The sequence below is a fragment of the Eptatretus burgeri genome, chromosome 5 (assembly GCF_056783735.1).
Source record: "Eptatretus burgeri isolate ZD-2024b chromosome 5, Ebu_testis_v1, whole genome shotgun sequence".
NCBI lineage: Eukaryota > Metazoa > Chordata > Myxini > Myxiniformes > Myxinidae > Eptatretus > Eptatretus burgeri.
The window spans coordinates 94,047,089-94,067,201 of record NC_140965.1 but is presented as its reverse complement, the minus strand read 5'-3'; the positions used below and the strand labels follow the sequence as shown (position 1 = coordinate 94,067,201).

Sequence of the window (20,113 nt, the reverse complement as noted above, 5' to 3'; positions counted from 1 at the left end):
TGTTATTTGCTTAATTAACACATAGGCCACACCTGTGTGGAAGCCGTTGCTTAGTGTGCCTCGTTTTCCACAGGTGTTTCCATTTTTTTGTCCACTTCCTGTACATTGTGATTGGCAGGAAATAATTGCTACTATACCCTGGTATATACTCTCCTGAAGTAAAAATCTGTGTGTGATCCATAGTTGACCGGTCGCCTCCATTAAAAAAAATTACTTCGGTTCCTTGGTTTTGCTTTTCTTGCTTATAAAGGAGCATCTGCTGATATTTCAATAATGATTGATGTAGTAATTCTCAGCTTTTAAAATGTGCTTTGTGTTTTACCTGAAAACATGAAAATCATGCAAGGATCTCCTCTTCTTCCTGTTGATGCTCAATTCTAGTTTCAGGTCTGGCCACCATGCAGTGAGTGACATCATCAACTACAAGCACAATGTTTTAAGGGCTTTATTTGTTGTCGTCATGCGTGATCTAATTTAAAGGTGGTAACATTTGATCTAAAGTTGTTAATTTAGAAGCAGCAAATAAAATCTTTGAAAAATTACGTTACCTGTCCTTTCAAATAGAAAATATGAGGAAATGATCTCCTGCACATACTCCAGGTGTCCACCGTGAGTCCTCAAGAAGAGCAGCAGACCAAGGTCTTGAGTGATGTAAAACAAGAGCAGGAGGAGCTCCGCCGCTCTTACAAGATCTTTCAAAACGATTTGGAATCGCTAAGGAAAACGGTAAGTGACAACACAAACATGTACGACACGGCTCTTCGATGCAACTCTCGAGTTTATTGATACTTGCTCGAGTTGTAAATATTTATTTTGCGCTCCGAAAATAATTCAGTTGCAAATCGAAAATGATTTTTTTTACCGATGGAGAGAGAATCTCTCCTATTATATGGAGATCCAACATGTTTATCAAAAACATGAAACAATTTGAAAATCCACAGCCGATGCTTTCGGTTGTTTTTTTTTGATTGTCAGTCCTCCTTGGAGTATCCGGACCCCTCAAGACAAGGTCCTGAACGTTTTTGTAGCTGAGAATTTACCCCCTGGAAGCTTTTTTTTTGCAGCAAGTTTCCAGAACAGCTCTCAATCAAAGTAGGAATTGGGATTTGGGTATTTGGATAGGGTACCAGCGTTTCCAGGACAGTTCTCAACCAAAGCAGGAATTGGGATTTGGGGATTTGGACAGGGTACCAGCATAAAAATGGCCTGCTCTTTGTGAAAGGTGCTGAAAACAGCCAGCTTAACATCTCTAAAGATGTGCATGTATGCGATATCCACCGATAAAGCACCAGTATGACATGAGATAGCTATAACAGTCTATGCTGCCTCTGAGCCATAACCTCTTTGCATTCAGCATGTACCGTATGTCCGCGGTGATAATTGGATGTTATTGCAATGATTCTTAGAGAAAAAAACATTTCACAAACTTTTTAAGGTTGAGGAAGACAGTTTGACTTAGTTTTTTTTTTTTTAAAAGGAGATGCTGTGGTCCAGACAATCTGCCCCTCTCCAGAAATGGTGTGTCTGTGTGTCTGTCTGTGTGTGTGTGTACCAATATAATAATTCATGATGAGTACTCCAACCTCGAAAACATCGAATAATTGAATATCAAAAATATGTAAAATCATATTGTACCTCTTTAACAGCTGCTGCCTTGCTGGCAGAACACACTTGCCATTGGCTGATCAATTTCCATTTGCAATTGGACAACTATCACAAAGTCTGATTGTTATCTGTGGCCTTGTCATTGACCATCTGACTTGGACCACCCAACTTCCCCATTCTTTGCTTATCTGGGAGGATATGAATAGAGATTTCATTCATGATAAAGGCTAGTGGGGGCATGGTTGTTCAATCTTGCTGGCTTAAACAGTGTGTGTGTGTGTGTGTGTGTGTGTGTGTGTGTGTGTGTGTGTGTGTGTGTGTGTGTGTGTGTGTGTGTGTGTGTGTGTGTGTTATATATATATATATATATATATATATATATATATATATATATATATATATATATATATATATATATATATATATATATATGTATGTATGTATACACACACGTACATATATTCAGTGTACAAAACAGTAGGAACACCTTCCTAATATTGAGTTGCACCCCATTTTGCCCTCAAAACAGCCTCAATACGTCGGGACATGGACTCGACAAAGTAGCAAAAAGCATTCACAGGGATGTTGGCCCATGTTAACTCCATTGCTTCCCACAGTTGTGTCATGTTGGCTGGTAGTGGATTTCAACTCCAAATAGCTAGTTTAATCTCATCCCACAGATGCTCAATTGGATTGAGATCTGGTGACTGGGCAGGCCTGTGCAGGAAGCTGAATTCACTGTCATGTTCGTGGAACCATTACTGGACAATCCTTGCGTTGTGGTATGGCATATTAACCTGCTGAAGAAATCCATTCACAGATGGAGACACCACTGTCATGAAGGGATGCGCCTGATTGGCAATGATGTTCAGATATCCTGTGGCATTCAAATGTTGCTCCACTTTATCAAGGGGCCCAAATTGTGCCATGAAAACACACCCCACACCATAACACCACCACCTCCAGCCTGCAATGTTAACACATGGCATTATGGATGCATGTACTCACATGGTTTCTCATTACCTTAGTCCTCCCATCAGCATGAAACAGCAGGAACCAGGATTCATCAGATCAGGCAATGTTTTTCCAATCCTCCAGTGTCAGTGTTTTTGTTCCTGAGCCCACTTCAACTGCAGGCTCTTGTTTCTTGCTGAAAAAAGTGGAACTCTGTCTGGTCGTCGGCTGCCCCCCTGCAATGACCTCAATCGTGTCATTGTACGATGAATTGAGCATTCTTTTTATGGGTCTTTCGGCACCAATGTTGTACTGAATGGTCAGTTGATGAACTGAAGCCTGTCTGTTGCTCTGCATAATTCATGTCAGCCTCCTTTGCCCTCTTTCATCAATGAGCCATTTTTGACCACTGGCCTGCCGTTGGCTGGATGTCATTTGGTGGCGGACCATTCTTGATACGCACAGCAAAATGTTGAGCGTGAAAAAAATCAGCAGCATTGGAGTTCTTGACACACTCAAACAGGTGGACCTGGCACCTACTACCATGCCCCATTCAAAGGCACTTAAATATTTTGTCTTTCCCATTCATCCTCTGAATGGCACACACATACACAATACATGCCTCAAGGCTTAAAATCCTTCTTTAACCTATCTCCTCCCCTTCATCTGCACTGATTGAAGTGGATTTAACAGTTGCATTAAATAAGGGATCATAGCTTTCACCTGGATTCAGAGCCTGGTGTTGGCACAGTGGTTAGGGCAGCGGCTTGGGATCCAAAAGGTCCTGAGTTCAAGCCCCGTTGGGCCACTGAATTAATACACCAGGGGGTTGACTCAGCCTGTCATCCTTCCGAGGTCGGCAAAATGAGTACCAGTGTACTGGGCCCGGTGTATACCCCGGTTAAAATAGGTGTACCAGATCCCTGTGTCGCAAGAGGTGACCAGGGTTGCGTCAGGAAGGGCATCCGGCGTAAAACATGTGCCAAATCACTATGCGGATCATATGGATGATCCACTGTGGCGACCCCTAACGGGAGCAGCCGAAAGAAGAAGAAGAAGAAGAAGAAGAGCTTTCACCTAGATTCACCTGATTAGTCTATTTCATAGAAAGAGCAGGTGTTCCTCATGTTTTGTACTCGGTGTGTATATATATATATATATATATATATATATATATATATATATATATATATATATATATATATATATGTATAAATATATATGTATAAATATATATCGAGCTTTGTAAACATAAAGTCAACATTAGCAAAGTAACTGCAGATAATTTCAGTGTTAAGGCCTTATAAGTCCTGTTTTATTTCCTTAAAGCAACCTGCCTCTTGTGAACTCTTTCATGTCCTCGATGGAGCTTGTGAGGGGTTACTATTAAGTTCATGCTATTGCATAAATATAAATGAATTAGTGTAACTTATGGACACAGTCCTAGTTATTAAAATTCTCACTTTTCAATAGAGTTTTCACCATTTTTGATTTTCCTCCATCTGTTAGGTCACAGTCTTGCTCATCAACCAGATAGCAACAAAAAGATTTGCAGCGGTATTGGATTTCAGATAGAATTTCAGAAAAATTGTGATGAGGGATTGTTGAGATGCTCTTCTGTAGAGCATGCATATGCTGTCATTTCATTTTGAGATCAAGCAGGATCATCTGTATTTCCGAACTCTTCTGGGATTCAATCTATTTCTTTGTTTCAAAGAAGCAAACAAGCAGATGCATGCAGTGGCGCGTCTCCACGCAACACCGAGTGTGCATCACCCTGCTGAACAAAAGCCAACACCTGGGCAACACAAACACTCCCAGTTGGAAGCATTTTGGGACGATCGATTTATTAGGTACTCGATAGATCTCCTCCTGAATGCTATTATATTTTAAGGACCGGAGTAGCACCAAGGAACGACCTGAATTTGCAGTGGATGCAAAGATAATGCCCAATTCATGAGGCAAGCTTTGAAATTTGGTTCACTCAGGCCAGACAAGTCACGGCCAATGGTGAGGTCAAGAATGAACCTCTAAGAGTCTAAGTGGTTGGCCAGACATGATGATTGGAGTATTTCCCATGCAATTCTTACTGATAGGTGTTGTGAGGACATTGAGGGACATGTTCTACGTGGTGGACCAAGCTTTAACCTTCTGAAGGTTAGCAGACAAATATCAGGTTGCAGCCTGTCTATTGCAAGGATAAAAAAGGATGTACAGCCCAAGATAGTTATCAGCCAAGTCATACAGTGGGTTATCCATTGAGATAGCGATGTCCTTAATGTGAATCAGCAAAATAGATTGGGCCTATAACACTGCACTCAGGAACACCATTTTCAAAAGAAAGAGTTGAAGAATGATACCAAGTACAGCAATGCACTGTTTTGACATATGAAAGAAATCTGGCAGCTAAGTAAGAAGTTGATCTCAGACACCAAAATGTTAGAGCTTTATGAGCAGAGCAGAGTGATCAACTGTGTCATACACATGACAAAGAGAGACTACCTTGACATCCTCTTTGAAGTCCATTGCTTGGTCAGTAGCAACACCATGTCCAATATTGAGTGACCAGGTCTAAAACCAAAATTGGTGATTCATATTAAAGATGAATGATGAAATACAAAGGCATATTGCTCATATAATTGCGGCCTATTGTGAAGAAATACCACATCACAAAATAAAATGATTGGAATTCTTAAAATTATAAATGGGACTGACAGGTTATAGGTCAGAAGTAGCGTGCTCACCTTTGAGCTGTCTCATCTCATCTGGGTTATATTCCTGACCTGACTATAAACAGTCAACCCTGGTGCTTCGCAGCCAAGGCATTGTAACACTAAGTGTGATATCTTTCAGAGGGATGTGAGGCTTCATGGTATTTTATCTGCTCGTATTTATTGTTGGACATAAAATATGCCTTTCACAAGAGTAGGCCATGACCGTATCTGCAGTTTTACGCCACACGACTAGCTCACAGGCAATCGGCCAAGTTCCTGTCCTAATATGCAGGGGCACTGCATTAGCATAGCTGCACTTCAATGGTGATGCAACCAGATGGCAGAATTCAAAATCGAATCCCTGTCAAATATTCATTGAATCATACTATCACGGAGCAAATGTGGATGTCACGAAAACTCCAAAATCGACACGGAGCAGAAATGTGAATTACGAATCATCTTCCTTTATCTTATGATATGTTGTGCTCAATAAAATTTCTTTCAAAAATGACAAAAATTACTAAGTGTATTTCCAAGACTGTGCCGCAGTACATCTCCCACCGAAGGTGGGCTGAGAAGGTTACTCTCACCTAGAGGGTTGGAGTGCCTGCTATAAGTAATAATAATAATAATAATAATAATAATAATTCTAAATGTGCAACCTTTATAACCCTAAAATATGCAAAGAAAGCCAAAATGTGCTGATAAAATATGGTGACAACTGCAAAAGACTTAATATTCCCATTTCTCGACGCAGAAGAACACTGTAGTTTGAGAAATGTACATTCACACAAGTTTAGTTACAAACAAAATTGGTGGATCAAGTAAAACTCAAGCAGAGCGAAATACATTTTGTTAATAGAGACTTACAGTTTAATGTTTCAGCCCCCAAATATCTTTCCTCAGAGAAGAAACAACCGTGTGCTCCTGTGCTCAAGCCTCTCAGAGGGAGGGGCAACAATACAGACCATATAATCAGTACCTGATGAAGGTCAATCTTTCACTTGTAGGATTTAAATTAGATTCTTTGCCTTTTTGAGAAAACCATAACAAACAACTAAGGTGGTAGTGCTTGTCCAGTTGTTTTTCCTCTTTCTTTTCCGAATTACCGTTCTTCTTTCCTGTTAATCCTGTTGTCGTCTCCAGTAGATCTGCTCAATACGATATGCCTAAATGCATGTTCAAAAACTGCTTGTTAATATAAAAGTGACCAAATGGTTCTTGCTGTAAGTGCACGATGCTGTACAGGATAAATTCTTCACTGTGTCCACCACTCTGTCATGACCTGAGCAGATTGAACCCCTCGAGTTAGAGTTCGCCAATACGCAGAATCGCAAGGAGCGTGAGCTCGCAAACTTCTTGCGGGTGATTGGCCGTCTCGAGGGGGAGTTGAACACAGCAAATGATGAGCATGATCGCCAGCTGCGTGCTTACTCTGCACTCCTTAATGAGAAAATGCGTCTGGAACAAGAGATCGCCACCTACCGGCGACTACTTGAAGATGAAATGGCAAGGTGTGCTATTAAAAAAAGATCTACAGTAAAGATGTCATTAACCTTCCTTAAAGTTGGTAATATCTTTATATTTTGGTTTAATGATAGATGATGGATTACAAGTTGCTTTCAGTACATAAGAGTACATGCATTGAAAAAAAATAGACCCAAGACAAGGCTATTATATCCAATGGCAGATGGCTAATTGCATCATTAGGTAACATTCCTACCACAAAATATGAAATATTTGTTTGTACTCCAATGATTGCATGGTGTAATATGTGGCTATGCACAAAATACGTGATGTTTTGGGGGTGGGGTTTCTTGGAGTGTCACAGAGTGTCACATGGGGGAGGAGGGTGTCAGAGCCACAGTCACATGACACATCTTCGTCTTCATGGGTGCAGCCATCTTGGATTTCCCTTCACCATGACAAGACATTTCAAATTAGAATGACTTTGCTTTCAGTTGAATTCATCCAAAAATGGCCGAGGTGCTGTTCAAACAATTAATTTGAAGCTACGAGAGGGCATTTCCAAAAAATAGAAAGCAGGAAGTTCAACTAGAAGTTTGTACATTTTCGAGGGAGCTGAAGGGCAGCACTACCTGATTGACTGAGCTGTAGGATGCCACCGATTTAAACAAACAAAAAAACTTTCAGAATGGACGCTGATCGAAGTTTTAAAAAGGCGACATTGCTCTCATTCACAGAGTCATGTGTTTGTTAGGGAGGGTCAGGCAGTCACCAAGCGTCACGTATTTTGTCACAGTTGGGCCACGTAAAAGAATCCCAAAACATTTGTGTACAGTCCCTATGATATTCAATGTACTTGTGGCATAGTGGGTTTATAAACGTGCGAACAAATGGGGAATAGCAAGTACGACTTGGAAGGAATTGGAAAGGGAAAAAGCATTTATGCTCGAAAACATTTACATCTTCTTACCAACCTCCATCTTTATCCAAATTCTTCCATTTCTGGGAATTTCTTGATTTCCAACTTTTTCTGCTCAACCAACTCATTCCTGCAACTCTATCTGCTAACATGTTGAATATATGCTCTTTTCTTTGTGTATAAAATTAATAAAATAAAAATCAAAATATGTGCATTCATTAGCATCTCGTCTTATCAGTTATTTTTAATACGTACTTCATCCCCGTGAGATCTTCTCTCATTAAAAAGCTCAATCTTTTCTGCTCTCCTCATAGCTGAAATCTATTGGTCATTGAACAATGCTTGAAAATTTTTGGGTTGGAACAATGCCAAACCCTCTATATTGCAGTTATAACCTCACTCTAATAAGGTGACCAGATATTAATTCCGAATTCTAGATTAATGGCTTATCAGGCAATCATAATAGTACTACATCCTTTCATTTAAGTCTTAATTCATCCTAAAATTCCATTTGCCATATCTCTCATTGCTTGACACTGCACTTATTCCTAAGTGGATTGCCCACTCTCATTTCTGCATTTTTGTCCTCATCTACCCTTTAATAAATCTCACGGTTAAGGAAACAGTTTCTAATACCTTGCTTAGCCTTGATTACATGAAAAAACAAGTGCATTAAAACCCATTTGATAATCATTGTCCCATTTTCTTAAATAATCTCAACTTTCATGCAATGTTCCTTTATTCCTGATTAATTACTTCACCCCTAAACTTTGTTTCATCTGAAAATGTAGATATCCTAACTCCCACTTCTTTGGCTGATCATTAAAATACATTGCCAATAACAATGGATACAGAAATTACCTTTTTCGTTCATTCACATTTACTAATTACCACTTTGACTTAAACCCACTTTGGGTTTCTGTTGAACTTTCAGCAGATTTTTCTTGGACATCACACCTGCCCACCTTTCTTGTATGTCACACCTGCCCACCTTTCTTGAACGCCAAACCCACAGCCGACCTTTGTTTTACACCACACTCGCTGCCAACCTTTCTTGTATGCCACACCAACAGCTGATTTTTCTTGTATGCCGCACCAACAGCTGACTTTTCTTGTATGCCACACCAACAGCTGACTTTTCTTGTATGCCACACCAACAGCTGACTTTTCTTATACGCCATACCCACAGCTGACTTTTCTTGTATGCCGCACCCATAGCTGACTTTTCTTGTACGCCACACCAACAGCAGACCTTTCTTGTACCCTATACCCACAGCCGACCGTTCTTGTACGCCAAAACCGCAGCCAAACCTTCTTGTATGCTACACAAACAGCAGACCTTTCTTGTATGCTGCACCCGCAGCTGACCTTTCTTGTATGCCACACCTGCATCGACCTTTCTTGTATGTGACACCCGCAGCAGACCTTTCTTTTATGCCACACCTGTAGTAAACCTTTCTTGTATGCTGTACCCCCAGCCAACCTTTCTTGTATGCTACACCCACAGCCGACCTTTCTTGTATGCCAGACCTGCAGCAGACCTTTCTTGTATGCCACACTTGCACAGACCTCCCTTGTATGCTATACCCACATCAGACCTTTCTTGCATGCTCCACCCACATCAGACCTTTCTTGCATGCTGCACCCACAGCAGACCTTTCTTGTCGGCCACACCCACAGCAGACCTTTCTTGTATGCTACACCCACAGCAGACCTTTTTTGTATGCCACACCTGCAGCAGACCTTTCTTGTATGCTCTACTTACAACCGACCTTTCTTGCATGCCACACCCACAGCTGACCTTTCTTGTATACCACACCAACAGCAGTCCTGTCTTGTATGCTACACCCACAGCAGACCTTTCTTGTATGCCACACCTGCAACAGACCTTCATTGTATGCTACACCCACAGCAGACCTTTTTTGTATGCCACACCTGCAGCAGACCTTTCTTGTATGCTACACCCACAGCAGACTTTTCTTGTATGCTGCACCCACAGCAGACCTTTTTTGTATGCCACACCTGCACAGACCTCTCTTGAATGCCACACCTGCACAGACATCTCTTGCATGCTGCACCAACAGCAGACCTTTCTTGTATGCCACATCTGCACAGACCTCCCTTGTACGCCACACCCGCAGCTGACCTTTCTTGTATGCCACACCTGCAGAGACCTCTCTTGTATGCTATACCCACAGCAGACCTTTCTTGCATGCTACACCCACAGCAGACCTTTCTTGTATGCCACACCTGCAGCAGACCTTTCTTGTACACCTCACTTACGCACCAATTCCCTTTGACACATGTGGAACCATGATAAAAGCCTTCCCAAAATCTTCTGTCTGACAAATCTACTGCACTACCATTATCCATACATCAAGTTCTCTTCAAAATTCCATCTGGATCTGCCTTTGATCGTGTTTTGACTCGACTTGCTCAAATTGTATCAAACCTTTCGAGTTGTTGCTTCACTTTTTTCTAGAACTATACTATTCATGATTTTCTCTTCCATTGAAGTTGATCTTTACTGGTTTGTAATTATGCTTTGCTACTTCCCTTGATCTATGGCATAAATATTGATGCAGTAATGTGTTTGCTATCTTGCAATCTTCCGGTTGCTTTTGCCTCTCCCCAAGATGTGCTAACCTCTTTTCTCCCTACATTGGTTGCCACTGCAAATGTTTTTCACACGAAATTATGTCGATGTAATCGTTTGCTGGATGTAATTATCTGCCATACCCCTGTCATTTCTTCGTACCACTCTCACCGCTCACATCTTCATATGTAGGATTGTGGTGGAGGTGGACGATTTCACAGATGGTCCCTCACAGAGTCCAAATATGGGAACACCCAGGGGTCTTAGTCCAAGCTTGACACCTGGAAGAGCAATTGCCAGATCTCCATCACCGGGTAAATCCTGTTCTTGTGTTTTACAAAAAAATAATGATCGTAAGCCACCAATATATTGTTCTGTTTTTTTGTTTTTTTTAGCAAGATATTGAGCAGCTTTGAGTGTTCAAACTTTACTCAAGACAGTAGATGCATTTCAAATTGTTTGTACCAATATTTAATACTGTATAGCATTCCGAGAGCTTTGAGTTTTATTTCTCAGTGTGACAAAGTACCGCTTTAACGAGCATCGTTGATGCCTTGTGTGATGCTGTATTCAAGCTTCGACTTGTTACGTGGATACCTACTACAGCTGGCATGCCATTAGAGATGACTAGTTGCATCTGGGACTTAGGTGTATAGTTTACACGCCGATGATTCGCTTTGAAACAAATCCTTGCCACACTCTCTGCATCTTAAATTTTCAAATCACTTCATGCAGTTTCCAAGGAAATTGTTTGATGTTTGTGCAACGACATCAGTAAGTGACGTTTTCCTCTTGTTTCAGGAATGAAGGAGGAACCCTTTCTCAGGTAAGATGTGGTACTGATCATTTTATAAACTGGAAAGGCACTTGGTGGAGCGCGTACCTCCGCCAGGCTGAACAGTTTACGTTTTCTATCCCACTGATAGGCCAGATCCGCATCCGGGCCTCAACCAAATGTAATCAGCTTGTTCTTGTCACCTACCCAAATCAACCACCAAGTTTTGCCATTGTACGCCCACAACTTTTTGAGATATCGCGCTCTATATTGTTTTCAGCCCAATTTCTCAATGGTAAAGAATCATTTAAAAATTCTCGAATCCAGATCTTCACCAAAGTCGAATGAATTTGTTATTGTGACATGCCAAACCTGTCCACCAAGTTTCGGCAGAATCCGTCCATAACTTTTTTTAGTCATCCTGTTCACAGAGAGACAAACCGTGGGAAAACATAACCTCTGTCCACCTAAATTAGCGGAGATAATAATTAATTGTAGAAATCTTTCTTTACATACAGTAACTTTCCTTTAGAGTGTGTAGCAAGAAAGTGATGGGTTGGTTCGGTTACATGATGAGTGTCCTACAAGTTAAACACGAGATGCCTTTTGTGAGTAAATTTTGCAATGTGGATAAAACCTGAAGGACTAATCTTACGTCTGAGTATCTTCAGGTAATTCTTCACACAGTGCACGGATAATCAGGATGTGAATATAGAAAAATCCTTATTGTTGATATTTGATCCACACATATTTTACATATGCATATCTACTTGACATATCAGTGATATGAATGTATGACTGTTTTAAAATTCAAAATACTGTAGCATTGTGATGACATGGCTCACTGTTTAAAATTCTGTTTTGTTATTATTACATCGACATACAACTGTTGTTACTTTTATTTTTTTTATTTTTTTACCTGTACCATCATTTTTTTTTTTCATGACCAGTGCATCTCCATCACCAACTGGCCATTTTGTTCTCTCGGATGGTGAATACAAATTGGAGAGAGAGGATGATGACGACCAGTCAGGTGGAGTATAATTTGGCACTCACAAACACAACGCTGCTTCAACAAACTGCTATCTTATCAGCATCAAAATATACATCCTCCTTCCTCTTCCTCCCTTCCTTAACTACAATTCAAGAATGATCATGGGCATCACTGATATAACAAGACTGAACATTTAGCAATGCAGTGCCTCAAAGGCATATATAGATTGCAGTATTTCTGAGAATGAATGATCTATATAAAAGTAGATCTGAATGCACACACACACACACACACACACACACACACACACACACACACACACACACACACACACACACACACACACACACACACACACACACACACACACACACACACTCTTCAGGAACTAGTAAGGTGAATAATAAGTAGACTGCACATCATGTGGCTGGCCACCATTGCTAATGCAGCAACAGCATCACTGTTTGAGCTGTGTATCGCATGTGAGCTACATGAATAAGTTTGAACACAGGTTGCTGGACTTTAAAAAGACAATGAATTGTTTTGGAATTGGTGTAAAATGACTATGTTAATGAAAGTAAGCATTTCATCACACCTTGATCATAACATTTGATGTTTTGAGCTGTTCAAGGTCACATTGTAGAAGGAAATATGAACGTAAGGGAATAAACACGGACAATCATACCTCACAGATTGCCGTTTTAACCCTTTGAACCCAAATGGCCATTTTACCGGCCGCTATTCAAACCTCCACAAACCCGAGCGGCCCGATTTTTCTCCAGGGAGCCCAGGGTGGGAGAGCTGAAAGTCTCAGGAGCTCAGGGTTCAAAGGGTTAAATAAAAATGTAACCCATGACTTGAATTCTTGAATGTGACAGATTCTGTCAGATCTTGTTCACTATGCATTATGGTCAAGCCCAATGAAATGAAGAAAAAAAAAAATGAATTTCGGTTGAATTAAATTATCACCAAAACAAGAAGCCCAAGGACTAAAATTATTTGGCTTGCAGGAAATTGTAATAAAAATACAAAAACAAAAATCAACCTGGAAAATAAAATCTATTCTATTACAAAGAATAAACATTTTCTGAGGGCTGTCTGTCTGCATCATGGAAAATCAAGTGTTACCTGTGTGAAAGACAAGTGAGCCTTCTCTCCATCACAAGCAAAATAATTGAATCGATAATTATTGCATCAGACCTAAAGACTACTCTTCTCTCTAAATATCTGATCAGCATCACTTTGGCTGCCACCTGGGACATGCTGCAACTGCAACGTCGACAATGGATGGATGCCTAAATCTCAAACAAGTGATCAGGGCTAACTCATTGAACATCTCCTGTACATTTGATTACGGTATGTTTGGCACCCTGCCCTGATTACCAAACTGTCAGGTCATGGCATTCAGAGATCCCTGCTATCAAATTTCCTGTGTACTCACAAGCAGCAAGTTGCTTTGGACAGAATTCTATCTGATGCTGTACCTCTAGAGAGAGTTGTCCATCATGGTAGTGTTCTGGGACTAATTATAATCCTGATATGTCAATGACGTGTCTTCATCACTGGAAGATCCTTTGTATCACTTTGCAGATAACTCCACTATGCAGAATATAGTTTTGCACCCATCCACAAGATAGGCTCTGGCAAAATCTCTCTATATCTCTATCTCTAGAGAAAAAGAGAAAATAAGCAAATCAGTCATCGACATTACTTTTAGTTCAAGGACTCATATTGACACTTTGTCCTTCCATAAGAACAGCAGGCAAACCTCGCCATAGCCTTCATACTGTGTCATGGGATATGCTTCCCCACTGTTGACTGGTGCTGCTGCTGCTTCCCAACTTGTCCTTACTGAGGTCCTAGAATACAAGGCCCTATGTGTCACTGTCATCTCACCTTCGGAAGTGAAGTCTCAAAAGATGCTTCTTGTTAATTCTCGACAGGTTGATTGACGTGCAGTCTTTCTGTTTTTTTACTGCCTCTATTCGTGTGATGTTTTGGATACTTGCAGGAATGATAAGATCATTGTTTAACTTTTGTTTGCCAGAAAAATATTTCTGGACATAGCAGCTGATTATATGACAGACAATGGCCAGGTCAATGCCAAACACCTGGTGTATCAAGTGTCATGGTTGCATCACCAGTGACCTCCATTGATGATGTAACAGGTCTCCCTGCGTCAGTCACTGGCAAAGACAGGGTCACTTTAACTTCTTACATCAGAGCTGTAGAAAGAAACACGACTCCCATAATGGTGGGCAAAACATTTTTACATTCTACTAGACCGGTGGGAATGAACGAATGTTACTTTTGACGGATTTGTTTAATCTGGTGTTGGTGTAGCAGTGCGGGCATGATGGTCCGAATGGTCTCCTCCTGCATCAAATTTCTTTGTGATCTACATAAAAAGTAGATATGCATTGACTACTTACTCAATGAGTAGATAGACTCTGCCATGATTTTGAATAATCTATTACATAAAATGTAATTCCAGAGGAACGTGTTTGATTTATTGTGATAGTTTTATGGTTGTAAACAAGAGGAAGGGGAGACACTTTTTGTCATGTTTGCTATTCTTTGTGGCTTCATTCATGAATCTTATACAGAAACATTACTAATGCAAGAGGCTTTGATACCTTTGCAAAATTTTTACATTAAGTGACTGATCGGTAATTGCATCTTGCCCAAGATGTTTAAAAAAAGATGAAGTGACGGAAACTGTGCTCATGCCATAGCTGATGCAACAGCCAGGATAATTATTTAATGGAGAACAATTATCAACAACAGAGGAGTCCATTGTTTGACATTAGGGAATTATATTTTTTATTATTTATTAGTTTTTTTTTAATTCATCACGTTGCTCATTTTTCAATACATCCATCATCCCTAATCATGATCATCTGCCATCGCTACTCCATTAGTCAGTTCATTTCCCATCCCTACTCAAGATCCCTTTACAACATCCCTAGGTCATGCCCCCATCCCTACTCATGATCTTTTCGGCCCTCATCAACCCTCCCCAAATCCACACTTCCTTTACAGTCCCCCTCTGCCATGTCCTGCTACCCTGGTGTCAGTGTTTCCAGGTTTTCCATGCTGTTCTATTCTATTCTGTTTTTGTATTCTTCCATGATCTTCAACTTTGAATAGGAAAAGAAAAATAAACGTCAATATTCCTTCTCTCGCTTGAAAACCACCGCAGATCTAACCAAGAAGAAGCAAGTAAGAGTGATCACCCAGATGATTGTGAACGATGAGGTCGTTTCGGTAAAACAAGACATCGTCTCAGGTGCGACCAAAGGCTGAAAATGGACATCTCCTGTGATGTTTCACATCATTTCGACGGGTTCCCTCGGTTCAACAGATGTCAGCAAGCAAAACCTTAAGTTAATAACTACATGTAGCGGTATTCTAGCACAATCAATGGAGGAAATATTGAACTGATATATCCTGAAGTCCACCTGTTTTAGTGTTTGCCTATTTTACTAATTATACACTAAAATAAAATAAAAAATATTAAATTCCACCGGTATAGTCATATATTGAGTGAACTGATTTTGAAGTAGATCCTGGAACCAACCTTACTGGTGCAGGATAATATAGCCATGACATATTTACAAAGACAGCTGATTGGTTGAAACAAAATAGTAGTTAAGAAGGAAATAAAAATGTAGATAAGAACTTGTAACATAAAGTGTTCACAGTTTTGTTTTTTTTCTTAATCATGTGCTAGAAACAAGAAAAGACTTGTGGGATTAGATAGAAATCGAATTATCTGAAAGAGATTGAATTATTAGATAGAAATTGAATTACGGAAATGAAAAATTTTAATTTCTGTTCTAATGTTCGTTCCTCCTCCTCCCAATACATCCCCCCCTTCCCCTCCGATGTTCTATATGGAATACCAAATAGTTTAGTGTTGGTGTATTGCTATGGTAATGGTATATATGCTAACTGTCATTTGGGTAGTTGGTTTTGTTTTTCCATGTCTGTCTTTCCTTGGGTAGTCTGATTTTTCTTTCATTTGTCAATTTTGCTTTTCCTTCTTTCCAACTCTCCTTTTGTGTGTCTGCTTCTTTACTCTCATCCGCACTGTCATTGCTTTATTCTGTTTAAACGCACAGCCATGCTTGGTCAGGTTTATTTGGCAATGGTACTGTAAAAACTAAGGAGCCATCGCTATGTAAGGATGAATGGTATAAAGTTTTGCTCTTCTTCCACCATCTTCCGTCGTGCACATGCTCTTTTCCTACACCCTCCTGGGACTCCTATCTTCCCTTCTCCCCCTACTCCTTCCACTTTACCTCTCTCTCTCTCTCTCTCTCTCTCTCTCTCTCTCTCTCTCTCTCTCTCTCTCTCTCTCTCTCTCTCTCTCTCTCTCTCTCTCTCTCTCTCTCTCTCTCTCTCTTTTTTCCTCTATTCTCTTTTTCTCCATTTCATTTTAGCAGTTTAGCTCTTCCCTCCCCACCCCCACCTTCCATGCATACGTAATTTCTATATGGGGCCTAAACGTACTGAAATCTTCCTTGCCTTGAGATGCAAGGGTCATCACAATGTTCCTTGAACAAGACATCATTATGAAATGGAGTCAAACACTTTGTGATGTATTGTTTTGATAAAAGGCACCTGAAACGTCAACACGCTGTGGCACCGCTTTGACTCTGATTAATTATTCTAAGCAAAAGAAACACTCAAATCATGCATGCATTTACTGTAGTTGAAATGTAAAAAAAAAAAGTTTGTTTTCGATCCACAGCAGTATATAGAGTTTGAATATTTTGTTCGCATTGTTCCTTCAAAAGGCGAGGCCATCAAATCTCAACTGCAACCAAAAATATAGAAATGTTAAACATGAATGCTTCGATGATAATAAACTGGAAGTTTCTATTATAACTGAGTTGGTAAACATTGCTTATATTTCTATAATGATGGAAAAAACAAAAACAAAAAGGTTTGTACACCCACGGATGGTACATAGCAGAAGTAAAATTGGAAGGCAAGTTTACAAGTGAGCTGGAACAATACAGATAAAATCCAAAATATTGTTAAATTTCATTCAACTTTATATTCAATTTAGTGATATACAAATTTAATTTGCATCTATATATGAAAAATGAAACGTATTTTGCTGTGAAAACAACATATTATTCTGATCCTCTAGTGCAGAGCACAACTGACTCATCCATATTACTAAATCAAGGAAGATCACAACATGTGCCTGTCATTAGGTACATACAATTATCATAAGTCATGTTTTAAATGTGCTGAAAATATTACATATTTCGGCTGTCTGGATGGCCGAAAGGTATGCACACTCGTCTAAGCTGCCTAGCCTAGGTTTGAATCCCGACCCAGCTATAAACTGTCACGCTGGTGCTGTCTCTCGGATGGCCGTTAAACTGGAATCCCATCTGCTGACATTAGTTGTTGGATGTTAACGATCCCACCGTGTCTTTCATGAAGAGTAGGTCTAGCTATCACCAGCATCATGGACAAATTATTGCACTAACTAATGCTGGGAAAGCAATGGCAAACGACCCAGTGTAACCCTTGCCAAAAAACTGCTTCGGCAGCACCAATGCTCTGTAAACATGTATACTAGGCTTTAAGATATTTGTGTGCCCTGGGGCAAAATAGTCCCGGATGTTTTTGGGTGACCAACAGTTGCATATTTCAGGTTGTTCCACACGGGTATTATTGTGGGCACATATGAGCAATCGTGCTGAGCAAGTGACCTCTCTCTCCATCTTGCCAGTAAGACCATGCACATTAAAGCTTCTAAAGGAGGTACTTGCTCTGGTGGACCTTAATGGAGTCCATGATCCATGGTCTTCATAAGTGACAGAGCTTTCTTTGTGTGTAGTCTCTACACCAGACCCAGACCTGCTACAGTTCTCCTGTGTGGTAGGGGGTTGATATTCAATTCCTGTGGAGGGGCCTTGATGATACATACAGCACAACATTGCACATCATCGAGCTTCTTCATATGTATTGTACTTGCAGACATCCATGCGAGAGAAGCATACTCCATTGCACTCCAGACATGGGCTTTGTACACTCGGGCTTGGCCAGGTGGATCCAAATATAGAGCAATACTATAAACGACACTCACTCTTTGTTCATCTCTAATGGCAACAGAGTTCACATGAGACTGGAAGCCCAAGCTCTAGGAGAACCTGACTGCAAGTATACCGAGCTCATGTACTTGCTGCAGGGGCTTGCCACCACCAAAGAGCTCTGGAAGCTGCTCACGAGGTAGTCATGGACTGAGAGACATGACCATCCATTTCTCAGTCGTGAATAGCAAATATAACTTGGATAGTCAGTAAAGAGAGATACCAGGATGAGCTCAATCCAATCAATGACACAGATCCTACAAGATCGGCAAAACTGTGTGGTCTCATGAAATGGAGTAGTGGGCAGGTGTCACATATCTGGACATTTTAAAATTTCTGTTTCATTGAACAAGTGCTTATACCTTAGAGCGACTCAAATCGAAGAAAGGACTGGAGGCATATAATCAGTTCATTTGTGGATGGTTTCAGAATGTAACTCTGTGCGTTATCTCGGCTGATTCAGGACAACCAAGTCTCGTGTCCTTTTCGGACAATTAAGAGGCTTTTCTCCCTCGTTGGTTAGAACTTCCAGCAGACGAAATAAATAAATTGGGTACTTCCCGCCTGTTTTTGTACAGCCAATAACAGCACAGGAGTTTGTTTTTGTGTATACCTTGTCGAGGCTCGTGTGAGAGCTAACACACAATGCACAGCAAGGGGGGCATGAGACAAGAGGGGCTGGAGTGGGAAGGACAAAACAGTGGGGAACTGAGATATTAGGAGATCTGTGGAAGGGAGAGGGATGGGGCGGGGAACATGGGGAATACAAGATGGACATTACAGGGACTTTCAGAAAGAAAAGCAGGGAATTTGAAGGAGGTGGGCTTGGGTGGATTATCGGGGGTAGATGAGATCGAGGATTTGGATGGGATGGTGGATGGGGTGATAAGAGGTGGTGGTGAACAGCTGTTGTGAAGGCCTGGAGGGAAGAATGGGATTGAATAGAGTGAGGGAGTCTATTCCAAAGGCAGGGAAAAAGAGGAATGAAAGAGTGAAGGTGAGCAGTGATTCGTGATTTTGGTAGTTTTACCAGAATGGGGTTGTTGGCGGACCTTGAGCGCCCTGCGGAAATGTGGTGGGGACAAATCGCAGAGAGAGCAGGGGGGGCGAGGCTGGAGAGGAGATGGTAGAAGACGGAAAGACCTCCGACCAGCCTACGGTGAGAGAGTGAGAGGTCCAAAGACTCAGCCTCATTGCGGGAGATGCCAATGATCTGAAATACCTTGGTTTCCACAGCGTGAAACCGAGAAAGGTAGGAGGCAGGAGCACCAGCCCAGAGGGGAGAGCAGTACTCCATCAGGCTGCAGACGAAAGCTTTGTAAGTGGTCAGGAGCTCAGGAGGGCCGAGGAAGGACTTTGCACGATGGAGGATTCCCAGTTGGCGACTGGCTTTGGAGGCGAGGTTTGAAATATGGCTTTCCCAGGAAAGGTCATGGCAGATAGTGAGACCCAGAAGCTTGAAAGAAAGGACTTCTTCCAGAGGATTGTTATCATTGTTGACAGAATAACAGAGATTATTCTCATAGATAGACAGTGCAAAGCAAAACAGAGCTGTGCACCTCTTCTGAGGGCCAAACCAAGGAGAACCACCGGCCATGGTAGGGGTATTCCAGCACGAGAGATGTCTGACATGCACACCCCTCTGAGCTGTCTCAGCTGGGTTCGAATTTTGACCAAGCTATAAACTGTCATCCTAGTGTTTCGCAGGCAGGGTGATTCATCAATGTTTGCCGTCACTCGGATAGACGTCAAACTGGGCGTCCTGTCTGCTGTATCAGTGGGTGGATGTTAAAGATGCCGCGGTGTCCTTTGCAAAGAGTAGAGGCGAGCTATTGCCGGCACCCTGAACAAATTTGACAAATCCCTTCCTTCACTCACGGGGGCACTGCATCAGCGGCACGGATGCACCACCAGCGAGTGATGCCACCCATAGCCATGTGCTGCATACAAAGAAGAAGCAGTGTTGCTGAATG

General features: G+C 41.2%; 1 protein-coding gene across 1 annotated transcript in view; it reads left to right on the top strand.

Annotated features, from left to right (window-relative positions):
* LOC147026978 (keratin, type I cytoskeletal 19-like) overlaps positions 1-16,917 on the top strand; it is a 50,632-nt gene extending 33,715 nt beyond the window's left edge. Inside the window, exons 5-10 of the mRNA XM_085882934.1 lie at positions 601-726; positions 6,567-6,787; positions 10,448-10,569; positions 11,057-11,081; positions 11,981-12,063; positions 15,227-16,917. Coding sequence (XP_085739060.1) covers positions 601-726; positions 6,567-6,787; positions 10,448-10,569; positions 11,057-11,081; positions 11,981-12,063; positions 15,227-15,330 — 681 coding nt within the window. The 3' untranslated portion in view covers positions 15,331-16,917. The remainder of the gene's footprint in view (positions 1-600; positions 727-6,566; positions 6,788-10,447; positions 10,570-11,056; positions 11,082-11,980; positions 12,064-15,226) is intronic.
* The last annotated feature ends 3,196 nt before the right edge of the window (positions 16,918-20,113 follow it).